This window comes from Culicoides brevitarsis, chromosome 2, assembly GCF_036172545.1.
Source record: "Culicoides brevitarsis isolate CSIRO-B50_1 chromosome 2, AGI_CSIRO_Cbre_v1, whole genome shotgun sequence".
Classification (NCBI taxonomy): Eukaryota; Metazoa; Arthropoda; class Insecta; order Diptera; family Ceratopogonidae; genus Culicoides; species Culicoides brevitarsis.
Genome location: NC_087086.1, coordinates 41,243,072 through 41,261,514, shown reverse-complemented (window position 1 = coordinate 41,261,514; position 18,443 = coordinate 41,243,072). Strand labels below are relative to the sequence as shown.

The 18,443-nt window shown below is 31.0% G+C and overlaps 3 protein-coding genes across 3 annotated transcripts; 2 read left to right on the top strand and 1 right to left on the bottom strand.

Annotated features, from left to right (window-relative positions):
- Positions 1-1,843: 1,843 nt before the first annotated feature.
- Positions 1,844-8,081, top strand: LOC134832573 (NPC intracellular cholesterol transporter 1). Its single transcript, XM_063846637.1, has 8 exons — positions 1,844-1,999; positions 2,138-2,344; positions 2,432-3,233; positions 3,870-5,984; positions 6,042-6,305; positions 7,369-7,704; positions 7,763-7,842; positions 7,901-8,081. Exons 1-8 carry the CDS (start codon positions 1,937-1,939, stop codon positions 7,916-7,918), a joined length of 3,885 nt encoding a protein of 1,294 aa, XP_063702707.1. The 5' UTR covers positions 1,844-1,936; the 3' UTR covers positions 7,919-8,081.
- Positions 8,082-8,140: 59 nt separating this feature from the next.
- LOC134832574 (beta-2 adrenergic receptor) lies at positions 8,141-10,932 on the bottom strand. The gene is made up of 6 exons (XM_063846638.1): positions 10,627-10,932; positions 10,442-10,543; positions 10,295-10,325; positions 10,079-10,204; positions 9,917-10,014; positions 8,141-8,999 (listed from the first exon to the last, which is right to left on the bottom strand). Exons 1-6 carry the CDS (start codon positions 10,775-10,777, stop codon positions 8,524-8,526), a joined length of 984 nt encoding a protein of 327 aa, XP_063702708.1. The 5' UTR covers positions 10,778-10,932; the 3' UTR covers positions 8,141-8,523.
- A 2,548-nt stretch (positions 10,933-13,480) lies between these two features.
- Positions 13,481-17,371, top strand: LOC134829167 (uncharacterized). The gene is made up of 4 exons (XM_063842163.1): positions 13,481-14,452; positions 15,666-16,000; positions 16,713-17,151; positions 17,213-17,371. Exons 1-4 carry the CDS (start codon positions 13,481-13,483, stop codon positions 17,369-17,371), a joined length of 1,905 nt encoding a protein of 634 aa, XP_063698233.1.
- Positions 17,372-18,443: the final 1,072 nt, after the last annotated feature.

The window sequence follows — 18,443 nt, the reverse complement described above, 5'->3', positions numbered from 1 at the left end:
AATATCGACCCAATATGAACAGAAATCAACTTTAGAATGAATATTTATTCAATTTTAGGCTTAAAACTGATAAAACTTGAAAAAAAATCAGCGTTTGAATCAAAACGCTTCGTCAAATATCGACCCAATATGAACAGAAATCAACTTTAGAATGAATATTTATTTAATTTTAGGCTTAAAACTGATCAAAGAATGACTTGAAAAAAAATCAGCGTTTGAACTTCAAAACGCTGATTTTTTTGTTTTTAGGTTAAAACTGATCGAAAATATCGACCCAATCAGCATTTGAACAAAACGCTGATTTTTTTGTTTCGTCAAATATCGACCCAATATGAACAGAAATCAACTTTAGAATGAATATTTATTCAATTTTAGGCTTAAAACTGATCAAAGAATGACTTGAAAAAAAATCAGCGTTTGAACTTCAAAACGCTGATTTTTTTGTTTCGTCAAATATCGACCCAATATGAACAGAAATCAACTTTAGAATGAATATTTATTCAATTTTAGGCTTAAAACTGATCAAAGAATGACTTGAAAAAAAATCAGCGTTTGAACTTCAAAACGCTGATTTTTTTGTTTCGTCAAATATCGACCCAATATGAACAGAAATCAACTTTAGAATGAATATTTATTCAATTTTAGGCTTAAAACTGATCAAAGAATGACTTGAAAAAAAATCAGCGTTTGAACTTCAAAACGCTGATTTTTTTGTTTCGTCAAATATCGACCCAATATGAACAGAAATCAACTTTAGAATGAATATTTATTCAATTTTAGGCTTAAAACTGATCAAAGAATGACTTGAAAAAAAATCAGCGTTTGAACTTCAAAACGCTGATTTTTTTGTTTCGTCAAATATCGACCCAATATGAACAAAAATTAACTTTAGAATGAATATTTATTCAATTTTAGGCATAAAACTGATCAAAAAGTGACTTGTTAAATTTATCAGCATTTGAACTTCAAAACGCTGATTTTTTTGTTTCGTCAAATATCGACCCAATATGAACAAAAATTAACTTTAGAATGAATATTTATTCAATTTTAGGCTTAAAACTGATCAAAGAATGACTTGAAAAAAAATCAGCGTTTGAACTTCAAAACGCTGATTTTTTTGTTACGTCAAATATCGACCCAATATGAACAGAAATCAACTTTAGAATGAATATTTATTCAATTTTAGGCTTAAAACTGATCAAAGAATGACTTGAAAAAAAAATCAGCGTTTGAACTTCAAAACGCTGATTTTTTTGTTTCGTCAAATATCGACCCAATATGAACAGAAATCAACTTTAGAATGAATATTTATTCAATTTTAGGCTTAAAACTGGTCAAAAAATGACTTGTGAAAAAATCAGCGTTTTTACTACCAAACGCTGATTTTTTTGTTTCTTCAAATATCGACCCAAAATGAACAGATATTAACTTTAGAATGAATATTTATTCAATTTTAGGCTTAAAACTGGTCAAAAAATTGAAAAAAAATCAAAAAAATATGAACAGAAATCAACTTTAAAAATTTATTTTAGGCTTAAAACTGATAAAATTTTTAAACGCTGATTTTTTTGTTTATCGACCCAATATGAACAGAAATCAACATTTTAGGCTTAAAATTGATCAAAAACTTGAAAAAAAATCAGCAAAAAGTGACTTTTTAAATTATCAGCATTTGAACTTCCAAAAAATTTTTAGAATTAACAAAAAAATGATTTAAAAATTTATTAAAATCAAGTCAATTTTTAAAGCATATGAGAATTGTAACGGAAAAAAATCGACAAATCGAATGATTCTTCGACTCGCCTCACGCGAATTCAAATCGAGTGATTCACCTTGGAAAAAAAATAAGCAAAATTCGTAGGAATAGGAGTAAAAAACTCAAAAATATGGTTAAAAAGCATTGAATATTTTGTATAAATATCTAAAAAGTTCGAATATGTACAAAGTTACGCTAATAGTGTTAATTCTAAATGGATTTTTGTGTGTGGCGAGGTCTGAAGTGAGTAAAATATTTTTTTTCTCTTCCGTCTTGTACTGCACATACACAATCAATGGAATTTCCTTCGTCTGCCATTGACGATGAATATTTGATTACATGTTTTATCGAAAAAATAATCATTTTTGCGGAATTTCGCAGGCACAAGGACAAAGTCAGTGCGTTTGGTACGGGATTTGTAATCGGGATGCCAAAGGAATGCAGCAATATTGCTCGTACAATGGCACAGCGAAAGTTCTTGAGGCGAGCGGAGTGGAACTCCTAAACGTCTATTGCCCGCATTTCGTACAGCAACAACAGAAACACGCAGAAGACGGCACAATTGAAGTCTGCTGTGATAAAGATCAAGTAATTTAACTTTTTTTCTTTATTGATCTGATTATCGATGTTAATTTATTATTTTTTTTCATTGCGTCGCAATTTCTTCTCACGCAGATCGAAGTGTTGAACAAGAATGTGAAAATGGCTGCGGGTTTCCTGAAACGTTGTCCGAGCTGTTTGAACAATCTGGTGCGTCATTTGTGCGAATTTACGTGCAGTCCGCGCCAATCGGAGTTCATGCAAGTGAAGGGCATCGAAGTGAACCCGAAGACAAAACTCGAATATATCCGCGAAATGGATTTGCATGTCTCCGAAACGTACATCAATGGTACCTTTGACTCGTGCAAACAGGTTTCAACGCCGTCAACGGGTCAGTTGGCTCTTGACATCATGTGCGGCGAATGGGCGTCACTCAATTGCAATCCGCAACGATGGTTTCATTACATGGGCGACATGGAGACAAATAGTTATGTGCCATTTCAGATAAATTACAAGCTGCACGGCGTGAATAGCACCGAGCCACACATGAATCCGGCAATTGTTCCGTGTTACGAAAGCGTTTCGCCGGATGAGCCGGCGTGTTCGTGCCTCGATTGCACCGCAAAGTGTCCCGTGCCTCCAAAACCGCCAGCTAAACCATCAACATTTACGGTTTTGGGATTGAATGGGCACACGTTCATTCTTGTTTTCATTTTTACAATTGGATCGACGTTATTTTTGCTCGGAGTTTGTGTTTGTTCGAAACGCCCTGCTTCGAATTATGATACAACAGATGGGAGACAAAGTTTGCAACAACAATCGAATGATATTGGGTTCTTCGAAGAGTATGGAGCACGCGCTGAACACTTTATATCCGTCACTTTTCAACGTTTGGGCAAATATTGCGCGGAAAATCCGTGGTTTGTCCTATTTATCGGTGAGTTTTCTTTTGAATTTCAAATGAAATGAACAAAAATTTTTAAAATTTTATCTTGAATTTTTTAAAAGTCAAAGTTTAAAAATTTTTTTTAACGCTCATTTAATTTTTTAAAACATTTTTTGATAAAAATTTTTAAAAATTTTAAATTATTATTACCTAAAAAAATTAGATGAAAAATTTAAAACATTTTAAATTGTCTATTTTTAACAAAATTTAATTTTTATCCAAAAATTTAAATTTTTTTAAAAAAATTAAAAATTAATTAAATTAAAAAATTAAAATTAAATTAAAAAATTTTTAACATTTTTTAAAGAAATTCAACTCAAAAAAATTTTTTTAATTTAAAAAAAACGAAATTTTTGAATTCAACGAATTATTTTTTTATTCAAAAATTTAAATTTTTTTAAAAAATTACATGAAGAAATTTTTGAATTTATAATTATAATTATTTATTTATGATTATAATCAAAAATATAAAATAACGATGATATATTGAAAAATGAATAAAATTTAATTTTTTTAAAAATAATTTTCTCCTCAAATATTAAAATTTTTTAAAAAATCATAAAATTTTTTTCAATTTTCAAAAATTTTTTAAATTTTTTAATCTAATTTCATTAAAATCCATTTCAGGTTTCGTTTTCATCGTAACCTTGGCACACGGTGTAAAATTCCTCAACATCACAACAGATCCGGTCGAGCTATGGGCCTCATCTACATCACGTTCACGCATCGAAAAGGAATTTTTCGACTCCAACTTCGAGCCTTTCTACCGCGTCGAGCAAATAATACTCAAACCACGCAAATCTCAACAAATAATCCATCAAACCTCGAATGGAAACTTCACATTTGGTCCTGTTTTCGACCCGCATTTCCTGAAAAACGTCTCTGTCTTACTCGACAACATCAAAAGTATCAAAACCATGGAAAACGTGACACTGGATCAAATTTGCTTCGCTCCCTTACATTCGCCTTTCACGGGTCCTGTAAAAATCGACGATTGTGTAATTCAAAATGTTTGGGGATGGTTTCGGGATCCTGATGTGTTTGAAGACGAAGAAGAAGATTCGAACGGATTCGTTGTCAACTATTTGGATCATTTTATGAAATGTTTTAAAAATCCGTACAACTCGGAATGTTTAGCGGCGTATAAAGGTCCCATTGATCCCGCAATCGCTCTCGGAGGATATCCCATCGTGAATGGAGACTTGCCTGTGTATGAAGAAGCAACCGCCTTGATTATCACAATTCTCGTAAATAATCATCATAACAAGACACTTTTGAAGCCGGCTCTTGATTGGGAACAAAGTTTCGTCGATTTCATGCTAAATGTGACTTCGGCGAAGGAATTTACGTCGATAATGGATATCGCCTTCAAAAGTGAACGTTCAATTGAGGACGAGATAAATCGAGAATCCGAATCCGATGTCATGACAATTCTCGTTTCGTATGTCATCATGTTCGCCTATATCGCAGTTTCGCTCGGACACATAGGAAATTGTCGCAGATTTTTGATCGATAGTAAAATAACGCTCGGATTGGGAGGAATTGTCATCGTTTTGGCTTCGGTAGTCGCTTCTGTTGGATTTTTTGGATTCATTGGAGTACCTGCGACATTAATTATTATTGAGGTAATTCCGTTTTTGGTACTTGCAGTGGGTGTCGACAACATTTTCATCCTTGTACAAACGCATCAACGCGAAGAAAAGAAGCTGAATGAGTCGCATGCCGAACATATTGGAAGAACATTGGGCAAAGTAGGTCCCTCGATCTTACTTACGTCCGTGAGTGAAAGTTGTTGCTTCTTTTTGGGCGCTTTGTCTGACATGCCGGCAGTTCGAGCATTTGCTTTGTACGCCGGTTGTTCCTTGTTGATAGACTTTTTGTTGCAAATCACGTGTTTCATCAGTTTGTTGGCCTTAGATACGATCCGAACCACGGAAAATCGCTACGATGTCGTTTGTTTCATGCGTGGCAGCAAAAAATCCACGAATCGCCATCCGAAGAGGGAAGGACTTTTGTATGGATTCTTCAAAACATTCTACGTGCCGTTCCTCATGAAGAAGCCAGTTCGTGCGGGAACCATGGTAATCTTCTTCGCATGGCTCTGTGTGAGCATTTCCGTCGCGCCGCAGATCGAAATCGGCTTGGATCAGGAATTGTCGATGCCCGAAGATAGTTTCGTGCTGAAATACTTCAAACACTTGAAGGAATATTTGCGAATTGGACCTCCCGTGTACTTTATCCTCAAAGGCAATCTAAATTACTCGGATTTCGAATACCAAAATGTGCTGTGTGGCGGGCAGTATTGCAGCGATTCGAGTCTCACAACGCAAATTTACACCGCAAGCAAGCAACCAAACCTAACGTATATCGCACGCAGTGCCTCAAGTTGGATCGATGATTACTTTGATTGGTCAAGCATTCCCGATTGCTGTCGGAAATTTGAGCGCAACGACAGTTTTTGTCCTCACAGCGAGACAAAGTGCAAAAAATGCAACATTAAACTCACGCCGCGGTACAACAGACCAATTAAGACGGAATTTGACAAATATTTGTCGTACTTTTTGCACGATAACCCCGACGAGAGTTGCGCCAAAGCAGGTCATGCCGCTTACGGAAGTGCCGTTAACTATTATTCCAACGAAACGAGTACAACTATTAAAGCCTCCTATTTTATGACATATCACACGTTACTAAAGACATCCGCAGATTACTACGAAGCAATGCGAGCTGCGCGATTAATTGGTAAGAAAATCAATTTTTTTTTAAAATTTCATAAAATTCAATTTTTTTTCATTTTAGCCTCGAATATAACAAAAACCGTTCGCGCAACGCTCCGTTTGCGCGGCAATGATGAAGAAACGGTTCGCCAAGTTGAGGTTTTCCCATATTCCGTCTTCTACGTGTTTTATGAGCAGTATTTGACGATGTGGGCTGACACGTTGCAAAATATGGGCATTTCCGTTTTTTCCATCTTTGTCGTCACGTTCCTGCTTCAAGGATTCGACGTTAACTCATCAATCGTCGTTGTTATGACAATTACTATGATTGTCATTAATATAGGAGGTGAGTTATATGTTTCTTATCGTATTTCCTGAAAAATTACGCAAAATTATATAAAAATGCGAAATAATGAAAAATTTATTGAAAAATTTGAAAAAATCGAAACAAAAAATTTATCAAAGTTCAAAAAATTTTTTAGAAAAGGAAAACAAATAATTTTAAAGAATAAAATTTATGAAAAATAAAAAAATATAAATTTATTAAAATTTAATAAAAAAAATAAGAATTTATAAAATTCGAGTAAAAATAGAATTTACAAAAAAATCGAAAATTAACAAAATTTTTAAAAATTATTTAAATTCAAAAATAATTTAATTTAATTTTTTTATTGAAAAATTATTAAAATTAAAAAAAAAATTTTAAAAAAATAAGATTTATGAAAATAAAAAAAAAAACAAATTCGAAAGAGCATAAATGCTTTAAATAAATTAAAAAAATATAGAAAAAACAAATTAAAAAAAATTTGTAAAATAAAAAAAAATAAAATTAACAAAATTATTTAAATTCAAAAATAATTTTTGTGAGAATTCAAAGATGAAAAAAAAATGAAATTCTAAAAAAAAATTAAAATTTAAAAAAAAAATTAATTGGTAATTAAAACTCGAAATAACATGAAAATTTTAAAAATTGAAATTCTAAAATAAACATAAAAGTTCTGAATGAATTCAAAACTCATGAAAAATAAAAATTAAAAAAAAAATATTAAAATTCGAGTATAAATAAAAATTACAAAAAATCAAAAAAATTATAAGAAATTAAAAGAAAAATTAATGTTCAAAAAAATAAAAAAATTTTGAGCAATTTTAAAAAAAAAATTTTTTTTAAATGTATGAAAAATGAAGATTAACAGAAATAATTTTTAATTCAAAAAATATAAAAATTCGAACAAAAAACATTTTTTTTTTTTGAAAAACCGGAAACATTAATATTTTTTTTTTAATGAAAAAGTTTCTCATGAAATTAACCAAATTAATTGAACAATGTTTTTTAGAAAAAAAAAAAAAAAATTTTTTTTTTTAACGAAAAATTTTTCTTACAAATTTTTTTTTTTAAATTTTTTTTTCAGGATTGATGTACTATTGGAGCATTTCGCTGAATGCCGTATCTCTTGTCAACCTCGTGATGGCAGTCGGCATTTCTGTCGAATTCTGTTCACACATGGTGCATACCTTTGCATCATCCACACACTACACTCGTGAAAAGAGAGCTTCTGATGCCTTGACCCAAATGGGTAGTTCAATATTTTCAGGAATTACATTAACCAAATTTGGTGGCATTTTAGTTTTGGGTTTTGCTAATAGCCAGATATTTCAAGTTTTCTACTATCGAATGTACTTAGGGATAGTATTATTTGGAGCCGCGCACGGTTTGATCTTTTTACCAGTATTATTAAGCTTTATTGGTGAGTTTTTTCCTCTTTTTTCTCATAAATATTCATTTTAATGGAAATTTTGTCGCAGGACCGCCTGTTAATCGAATGAAACTCATACTTAAACAGCAACAATTTGCCGATACTATTCAAGAAACATCGCTTTGTTCTGTAAGTCGATAATTAATTCACGCACGAAATGGTTTTTAACTGATTTTTTTCGTTGCAGGGACATGAGTACACTTAAGTAAGTCATTGTCTTGTAGCAGTATGTCATGGATATGCATTATTTATGAATCTACATGTGATCAAATTAATTTTTTAAGTTTATATTTATGTTAAATGAATATGAAAAATAGTCCAAAAATTCTTATTTACGAAATAAATAAACAATAATGAAGTATTTTCTGACAAAAAATCGATTTTCCGCTGCAAAATGGCGAATGAGGGACTTCAAAACAGCATTTTTCTAAGTATTTGTGAATGTCTTTTATTTAAATTCATTAATAATTCAAAAAATTTCCTTACTAAATAAGTGAATTGTATTGTAAACCACGCAGCAAGTACTGAGTAGTTGCTGTAAGTGTCTTTGGTAGTGCCCTTTAGAAAGCTCGGTAAATTAAACTAATGCATTTCCCATCGCATGAACGGGATTCGGTGTAAAAAACAACTAAACTTATAATAATTATCAACAAAAATTCGTGGAATCATACAAATATAATAAACTTAACATCTAAATTGTATAAAAAAAAAATCAATGAGATCAACAAAACATCAAATCGTGTACAAATAACGAAAAAAAAAATTAAAACGTGTGACAAAATTTGCATTATCTTTAATTTAAAGAGGCTCCTAATCGTCATCCAAGCCTACCATTTCCGCTTGTAAGCGGCCTCGTGTTTTACAACAAATTGTTAGGCAGAAAATCTTAAGTGCGAGCCGGAAATTCGGCGAAAACATCATCATTACGATAATTTTCCAGAACGAATTGAAGATGCCGAACCACACAAGCCCAAATTGCAGGAAACTATTGCCGATATGCACGCCCGTCATGAGTTCGTAGATGCGTACGGAGATGAAGGGGCTCCATGAGATGGCAAACATGAAGACAAGCACGAAGGATAACAGATGATTTGGGTTTGAGAGTGTTTCGGCAAGAGCTGTGGCGTATTCCTTGTCGTGAATTTGCTCGCCGGAACGGATTTTACGCACCATCGAGAAGATGTATGTGTAATTGTAGACAATTGATATGAAACTTGGGCCGAAAACCAAGATTGTGAGAGTTACGCTGTAGGCTGCCATGTTTCCCCAATCCAATTGACAAATATCTGAAATGAGAAAAAAAGTTTAAATTTTCATGGAAATCAATTTTTTTTATAAAGTTTAAAATTTTAGATTTTATTTAAATATAAAAATTTTGACACTTTCAAAAATTTCGAAAAAAATTTTTAAATCCAAAATTTTTTATTAATTTTTTGAATTTTTTTTTAATTTTGATCAAACATTTCTTTAAGAAAAAAAAAATAAAAAAATTTATCAATTTTCAACTTTTTGAGAAAAATTTCTTTAAAAAATTTGATAAATATCATAAATTAAATATAATATCATAAGATCATAAATTTTACTCTGAACCAAAAAATTAAAAAAAAAATTTTGAACGATAAAAATTTAAAAAAAATTTCAATTTTGACTCTTTTAGAAAAAAAAATATTTTGAAAATCCATGATTTTAAAAAAATTCTAATATATTTGATTAGATCAAAAAAAAAAGAAAAAAATTGAAAATTTAGACTTTTATAAAAAAATTTCTTATAATTTATTTTTTCTTATAATTTTTTGAAAAACTCTTGTCAATAATTTCACTTTAAATATATTTATAAAAATTAATTTTTAAAAGTTTACGAAAAAATTTGTCAATTTTCGACATTTTTTTTTAAAAATTTAGTTTTAAAATTTATGATTTTCGAAAAATTCTCATAAAAAAATTTGCTTTGAATAAGAAGATTTAAAATTTTTGATAAATTTTGATTTTTTTATAGATAGTTTCTTTGAAAAATTTAAGATTTTTTGAAAAATTTTGAAAAAAAAAATTAAATTTTCAACAATTTTAGACTTTTTTAGATAAATTTCTTTAAAAAAAATTAAAATTTTTAAAAAATTTCTGATCAATAATTTCACTTCAATAAAAAAAATTTAAAAAATTTTACAATTTTTGGATTTTCAGAAAAATTTTAATAAAAACTTACATGCTTGTTCATCAAACAAAGGCGTACTGTATCCCAATAACGGCGGGCAACACAACATTCCGGCGGAAATCCACGTGAATGCCATCCAACATTGACATCTACGACACATACAAGCAAAAATCATCCGCAAAGTAGGTCAATGTCAAGACAAAATTTGCTTACCGAGTCTTCGTTTGAACAGTTTCGTATCGCAGGGGTTTCCTCACAGCCAGATATCGATCGACGGAGATCCACATGAACGTGTAAATCTGAATGCTCCATAACGTTACCGCGAGAAATCCCATCATTCTGTGCAAAAGAAGTGAAATTCAGTCAAAAAAGTCGCTTTAATTGATGTTAAATAACAACAACACGCCGTACTACTACTACGCATCTTACCTACAAACGTAGTCTCCATATACCCATTCACCTAAAAAGAGTCAAAAATTATTGTGAATTTGTTTTGAAATAGCGACGTCGACTGCGAGACAAGAATTATATAATTGCTAACAAGAAATGTAAATAGAGCGAAAACCCACGCTTTACCTATGAGCGCAGGATACACTGACAGAGGCACGACAAACATGCCGCAAATCAAGTCAGCGACGGAAAGTGATAGGTAATAGTAGTTGATGACTTCCATGGGACCTGAAATTTGCCAAAAAAAAAAAAAATTAAAAAATTTCTCTTGTGTAGGCGGATGAATGCTGCGAATTACGACAACAACTTACCTTTGTAATTCAGGTATGACGCCAGGTAGATGATGTTGGAAAAGACAATTGTTATTGCTGCGATGAGAATCAGAGAGGCCTGTGCCAGCGACTCGAGACGAATCTCCGTGCCATTGATCTGAATCGTCTGTATGCTTTGAATATTCACCATTTTCTCACTCTTTCTTGCCTTTCTTTGTTTTTATTTTTTTTTCTGTACAATTTATTGCGTTTTATCTGTTTTTTCGTCTTTTTTCAAACAACTTTCAAAAAATTCATTCAACTACATTTTTTTCGTGACATTTTTGCAAATGCACAATATTTTTATTATTTTCTCTCTTTTTTCTTTTTAGCACTGCGCATGTCCTACAATGACATAAATATATCCTTGAAGCGACTTTAAAAACAAAAATTTGACCGTTAAATTTCTCTCGCGATTTTGAACCTCGCAAGTGGCAAAAAAAATTCTATTTTTAACACGATTTGGCACATTGACCTCGTTCGCGCCGTATTTCTAAGTAATCACGTGTGTGTCTCACGACGACGACACTTTATGACGTCAAAAGAAAACAAAAATCGAGACATGCGAGGTTAAACTAATCAAATCACTGAATCGGATGTGAGATGCAACAAAAGATGAGTCAGTGACAAAAAACAAATTTTTTTACCTGAGCAGAGTTTATTCACCTCTAACCGTGCGAAAATCATGTACGTCATGTTCAAAGTTGAGAAAATTGTTTGGAAAATCCATTGCATAAGAATTCATGTTGAGGACAATTGAACTGTTATTTAAATTACTCATGAATCACGCAGCTTATTATTAACTTTGATTGAGTTCGTACTTCGTTAGTTTTTGGAAAATCCAGTATATTGCAATAGTTTTTGGTTATATACGTAGATTGCAACCTTAAACTGTGTGTTTTGTAGTAATGGGCAATTCCATTCGGTTTTGTAATTTTTAAAATATCCGTGAGTTTTAACTGTGAAGAAAATTTAAAATACTTTTAAAATTTTCTTAAAATTTTTTTTTTAATATTAAAAAATATTCTAAAATTTTCTTATAAATATTTTAAAATTTTTCATAAAAAAATATATTTTAATTAATATAAAATTTGTATTTTTTTTTTAATTTTTTTTTTAATTAAAAAAATTTTTAAATCTTAAAAATTTTATTAATTTTCTGAAATTCAATATTTTTAAAACCAATTCAATTTTTTTAAATTTTTTTTTTAAATATTTTTAAAAATATATTTTTAATATTTTAACATTTTCTTAAAAATATTATAATATTTTCTTATTTTTATTAATTTGAAAATCCTAAAATATTTTTTGAAAATTAAAAAAAAAAAAATTATGCTTTATTTTTTTAAATTCTAATTTTTTTATAAAATTTTATTTAGCATTTCAAACACTTTTAACTTTTTTCTTTTTTTTGCAGCTTCCGACTTCATTTAACATCGCTAAGCGTTTGAAAACATCGCCTTTGCACGAGCCTACAACACAGATCATGAAATTATAGCTAATTTGGGCAGGCGCTATTTTTGAGGATGCTTAATTCTTATTGTCCAAAAGCACTTGAGGATATCGAAACAAACAAAATAAACTAATTTTTTTTGAAGCACTGAGTATTTTCATTGACAGGCAAATCAAACAGAAAAGGTCTTCTTAACATATAGAGATCCATAATGTTCAACAACCATATAGTGAGACAAAAGGTTTCTTACATCTTTGCGTAAGGCAACAACTCAAAATTCACTCATTTACAAAGGAGCATTACTTTACAATGAAATTACAAAAAAAGTGATAATTGATATCGAAAAGAAATTTAAAAAAAAAACTCTATGTGAAAACTGACATTGTTAAAACAAGAAAAGTAACAAAGTTAAGAATAAATAAATTGACTCATATAATATAAGCAGACTTATTTTCGAACATAATGAAGCTTAAGACTTTCGATAAATTTTTTTTTCAGAGAAAACGAAAAATTTAGTATAAATTGAACACATTTATTGAAAAAGAGGTCAAATAAAATTTTTTAAATAGATAATAGCAGATCAACTAAAAATTTGTAAAATTTCCACTAAATATGAAATAATAAGGAAAACTTATTAAAAAAGCCTTACGTTAATTTTTTTTTGTAAAGAATAATTTAAGTTTTTTAAAATTAGGTATTTAAAGCTTAAAATCCCAAATCTCAAGAATACATATTTCAAACTCAAGAAAAAATTTAAATCTTCTTTTCATTTCCTCAAACCAAATAACGGTACTCATGGAATCGCCCATCAACCATCTCCAATGCTCCAAATCGTATTACTACCAAGAAATGCCGCTACACTACTTTTCGTATTTATACCTACCCAGTTGTAAGTTTCCGAAAATAATATAAATGGAAGCGGCTCGACAAAATTCAATTTAATAGTTTACGAGACGTTGAATAGTTCATTTCGCATCGAATATTAAGAAAAGTAAAGAAAGACAGTTTTAAAGAAAGTAAGTTGGAAACAACGAAAAAAAAAAACATAAAACAATATTATTTAGTAATATATGATGTAAAAAAAAGTCTGTGCGTCTTAAAATTTTATAATACCATTGCATTCAAAGAAAGTGAAAGTTACAAAATGTTGTCATAATTTAACCGCATTATGTAAAGTATGAAGTCATTCTTCGCACACAATGGATACATGTAAATTAAAACAAACAAAAAAAAAGTGAATGAAAGAAGTGAAGCGAAAAATGGAAAGGAAGAACAATGAACTTGATTTCTTGATGTGAAAAATTTAGATTTTTTTTTTTTGAAAATTTTTAAGACGTGCAATTTTTTTTCAAATTTTTTAAAATTTGTCATTAACGAAAAAAATTTTTTTTTTTTTCAGAAATGTTACCAAAATCTTTAGTTCTATGCGTTTTAGCATATTTACTTCACACTTGCATTTCGCAAGACATCGAACCCAAAGAATTGCGCGAAATTTTGAAAGACATCGAGATCACAAATTCAAGCGATTCTCGTGCTGCGTTGTCACAAAAACTTTGCGCCCTCGGCTTCTGTGATCCAAAAATCGCGGAAGAGCTTTCGGGCAAAGCCAATCAATACCAACGACAATTCCAAGTGCAAAGTTCTCAAGATTTATCGGATTATTACGGCACAAATATCGACTATTCCGAGTTCACGGGAGTCGATCAACAAAAACAATTCATTCCGCAAGCAATTCCATCGGGCGTTGCTCAAACAGTACATCAAGAAAGTGTTACTCCCCCGCCATCTACCCACATTCATCATCATTTCCATCACAATGCGAATGACGGTAATAGCGGCAACGGCGGTATCTCGAGTGGTTACATAAAGGATGATGACATCGACATCCAAGCGATTCGCAATGCCAAAAATTACGCATTCAATCAACAAAAATTACCGCTCGGCGTGAAAAAATACCCAAATAACCCAAACACGTACAATTTCGAACGTCCCCAGCCTCCGCATAATTTCCAACCACAACCCTCGTTCAATCCAAACTTGAATTACAACAATCCGCAAATCAATAAATCGCCTTACGGAGGTTTCCAAAAGAAAACTCAATACATTCCGAACAATATCCCGCCTCAGCAACTCCAAAGTTTGTCATTGAACGATTGTACGTGCGTTCAATATCAATTCTGCGCGACGGAAGATGTTGTCGTTGGGCGTCGTGATGATTTGGTTCTCCCATTGGATCCGAGAAACTTGAACAAAGACATCGAAGCTGCCGACAATGCCACGGAAACAGCAACAACGACCGAAACGCCTGAAAAACATGAAATTTCCAAACGTGATGTCTCGGAAACGACAAAAGATTTGCCCGATACTGAAGGAGTAAGTTGATTTTTTTGAATATTTTTGTTCCCTTTCATACGCTTTGAAGCCCTGTTGATCAAATTTCCGGGGTTAATTCGCTTTTACAGAGACTCGGAGGTTCAGGAGGCTATCAGACGAAAAAAACGCATCCATCGATAGGCGTTTCCTTCGGTTTGCCAATTCCGGGTCCCAATATCAATCCGTATCTGAACTTCAATGGGCTTAATTTGGGTCTTGTTAATGTCAATCCCTTCTTTTCGCTGCATTTGAACAAAGATGAGCACGGCGAAAAGTCGATTCATCCCTCGATTAACTTGCATATCACGCCAAACGAACATTTACTCACGAAATTTCTCGATAAAAAGCATCACGTGAAAAAAGTTCTCATCCATAAAAAGTTGCATGGGCTTGAACATGGCGCTTATGGCGGCGGATATGGTCCCGTTTATGCTCCGCATCCTCCTATCATTCATTCCGCGCCTCCTCCAATCATTCATTCGCATCCTCCTGCCTTTTATCCTTCCGTTCCCGAAGAAATTCATTATGCGCCTTCGTACGGGCATCATCATGGAGGTCCTTATGATGCTCCGGGCTTTTATCCCGGCGGCGATATCCCCTTTGCTAATCCGGGTCCCATTTACGATCATATCCCGCATTCAAGCCCCGCTTTTAATCCGTTGTACGATGCTCCGCCGCAATTTGGCGGGCACGGATCCCATTATCGGAATGCAAATGTGAGCAATTCACGCGTCGGAAAAGCCTTCAACGAGCAAAAATCCGTCGTTTTCCCCAATTCGCGCAGGAAACGTGATGTAACTGAAAATCTCGAAACACAACAATCATCCAGAAATAGGGTGAGTGACTGCACAAAAGTTGTTTGTGTGTTAACCAAATGTCCAAATATGGAAAACGACTAATTAACCCAAATAGACGCTACAAAATAACCTCCACACACGCAAGTAAATGACCATAAAAAGTGAAGATGTCACAATTTCTGCGAATTTTTGCAAGTTGGAGGTCTTTTCGCTCCGATTTTCTCTGAAGTTATGGGATTCGATGGCAATTTCCAACACCTTCGAGCCTCCAGCCTGCATTCGACGCGACACGCTTCTTGCTAAAATGGTAAAAGAGCCCAACTAATCATGCAAAAAATACACTGTAACTGCACAAACTTACCTTTTTTCCCTCCAAAATTTAATTTTTAATAATTTTCTTCCTCTTTTTTCTTCAGCGTCAATTTGGCGGAAATCCTTTCATCAAGCGTCAAGGTCAACAATGCCCTCCAAATACAGTTTGTTGTCGTCGTCCATACAAGCCAGCTCCATTCCCAACACGCATCGGACAACAAAATGGTCAATTCTCGTTGCCTCAATGCGGAGTGAAATCCTCGCAAGGCATCAATGGGCGTATTAAGACACCAATTTATACAAACGGCAATACGGAATTCGGCGAATATCCATGGCAGGCAGCAATTTTGAAGAAAGATGCACGTGAATCGGTTTACGTTTGCGGAGGAACTCTCATTGATCAGAAGCATATTTTGACAGCAGCTCATTGTGTCAGCCAGTAAGTTGAGATTTTTTAAAAATTAAAAAAAAAAAAATTCTTATATCGAATATCTAAAATTTTAATGAAATTTAAAATTTTACAAAAAAAAATGTTTTTTTAATTTTTCAAAAAAAATTTTTTTTTAATTTTTCAAACAAAAATTATTTTTTAAAAAAAAAAATTTTTTAAAAAAAAATTTCAAAAAAAATTTTTCAAACAAAACAAACATTTAAAATTAAATTAAATTTTTTTTACAAAAAAAAAATATTTTCAAAAACAAAAAATTTTAATTTTTTAAAAAAAAAAAATTTTCAAAAAAAAAAAAAATTCTTTGAATAAATACAGGGACACCCTGTATATAAAAAAAAGAAAATTTTTCAAAAAAAAAAATTTTGAAAAAAAAAAAATTTAAATATTTTTAGAAAATTTAAAATTTTTACATTTTTGATTAAATTTTTTAAAAAATTTTTAATTTTTCAAAAAAAAATTTTTTTTTTTTCATTTAATTTTTTGAAAATTTTTAAAAATTTTGAATTTTAGAGCAAAATTTCTTTGAAAAACGGTTCAAAATATTTATTATTTTTAAATTTTTCAATTTTCTGAAAAAATATTTTTATCTCTTTCGATTTTTAAAATTTTTTAGTATTCGATCTTCGATCTGCGAAACTTTTAAACTTTTTGAAATCAAACATTTTTTCAATTTTTCTCCATTTCAATTTCTCCATTTTAGACTTCATCCCCATGAATTACGCATCCGTTTGGGAGAATGGGACGTAAACCACGATGTCGAGTTCTATCCATTTGTTGAACGCGATGCTGCCCAAATCATCATTCATCCCCAATATTACGCAGGAACGTTGGAAAATGACATTGCCATCATCAAATTCGATCGTCCAGTTGACATGTCTCAAGCACCGCATATTGGAGTCCCATGTTTGCCTGATCCAAGAAACGATTTCACGGGAAAACGTTGCTACACAACAGGATGGGGCAAAGACGCCTTCGGCGATGGCGGAAAATATCAAAATATCTTGAAGGAAGTTGATGTTCCCGTCATTAGCCCGGGACAATGTCAAGCTCAACTCAGAAATACTCGCTTGGGATACAACTACAATTTGAGTCCCGCAATGTTGTGTGCAGGCGGCGAAGAAGGAAAAGATGCTTGCAAAGTAAGTTCATGAAAATTTTCATTTTTTGTCGAAATTTGACGATTTTTCTTCATTTTTTCAGGGAGATGGCGGCGGTCCTTTAGTTTGTGAACACAACAACGTTTGGTATCTCGCTGGAATTGTCAGTTGGGGCATTGGATGCGGACATGCAAATGTTCCCGGCGTTTATGTCAAAGTCGCTCATTTCAACCAATGGATTAATCACGTAACGCAACGCTAAAAAAAACTTTTTTTTTACCGTGTTATTTAACTTTAAATTAAGCAATAAATTATTTATTATTACACATCATCAACAAAAAATGTCACTTTTATTGCTTGTTTTTCTGTATAACGGAGACAATGGTCTTTGTTCGTGCAACTTTGCTGAATGAAACGCGTTTGGAGAACTTTTTTTCCGGAATTTTCACAATTAGAGTACTTTTGAACTCCTTGTTCATGTAATAGACGACGTTGCTTTTGTTCGATCTGCGGTAACTCGTTCGCTGATAACTCGATGACGTTTCCTTCCAAATCAAATTATTCACGTGCTTCTCATTTTTCTGCCATTCAATGATTCGCAACAGTACTTTGATGTATCTGAAAAAAAATTAAGAAAATAAAAGTTTAAATTTGAAAGTTGTCGTGAAATAATTTATTTAACTTAAGCGCATTTTTAATTTTTTTTTAATTTTTATGATTTTCAAATTTTAAAAATTTTTCGTAACTTTAAAAATTTATTAAATTTTTTTTTAATTATTTTTTTAATTTTTAATTTAAAAAATAAATTTAAATAAAGACTGAATTAATATAATTAAATTAAAAATAAAAAGTATTACAATTATTTTTTTTTTTAATTTTCAAGTAATTTAAAATCGTAAGATTTTTTTATGAATTATTTTCAAATTTTCAATTATTTTAAAATTTCCAATTATTATCAATTTTCAAAATTTTTATTTTAAATTTTTTGAAAATAATTTTTTAATTTTTTTATTTTATTTTTTTTATTTATTTATTTTTTTTTTTTTTTTTTTTATTTTTTTTTTATTTTTTTTTTATTTTTTTTTTATTTTTTTTTTTTTTTTTTTTTTTTTTTATTTTATTTTATTTTTTAAAATTTATCATATCGACTATTTAAATATTAAAAAAATTGACTTCACAATTTTTTTTTTAATTTTCATAAAAATTTTATAAAACAGACATACATCAAAACGGGCAAAAAATCATTTTATTTTAAAAAATTCTTTAAAATGCGGTAAAAAAAAAAAGAAAAAGTCGATTGTTACCATTTTTAATTCGATTGCATTGTTCAAGTT

Coding starts and splice junctions, on each gene's coding strand:
- LOC134832573 (XM_063846637.1), top strand. CDS start 1,937: ATGTACAAAGTTACGCTAATAGTGTTAATTCTAAATGGATTTTTGTGT. Junction 3,234..3,869: donor GTGGTTTGTCCTATTTATCG/GTGAGTTTTCTT, acceptor AATCCATTTCAG/GTTTCGTTTTCATCGTAACC. Junction 7,705..7,762: donor AGTATTATTAAGCTTTATTG/GTGAGTTTTTTC, acceptor ATTTTGTCGCAG/GACCGCCTGTTAATCGAATG.
- LOC134832574 (XM_063846638.1), bottom strand. CDS start 10,777: ATGGTGAATATTCAAAGCATACAGACGATTCAGATCAATGGCACGGAG. Junction 10,544..10,626: donor GTCATACCTGAATTACAAAG/GTAAGTTGTTGT, acceptor GGCAAATTTCAG/GTCCCATGGAAGTCATCAAC. Junction 10,205..10,294: donor TATGGAGACTACGTTTGTAG/GTAAGATGCGTA, acceptor TCTTTTGCACAG/AATGATGGGATTTCTCGCGG.
- LOC134829167 (XM_063842163.1), top strand. CDS start 13,481: ATGTTACCAAAATCTTTAGTTCTATGCGTTTTAGCATATTTACTTCAC. Junction 16,001..16,712: donor GCAGCTCATTGTGTCAGCCA/GTAAGTTGAGAT, acceptor TCTCCATTTTAG/ACTTCATCCCCATGAATTAC. Junction 17,152..17,212: donor AAGGAAAAGATGCTTGCAAA/GTAAGTTCATGA, acceptor TCATTTTTTCAG/GGAGATGGCGGCGGTCCTTT.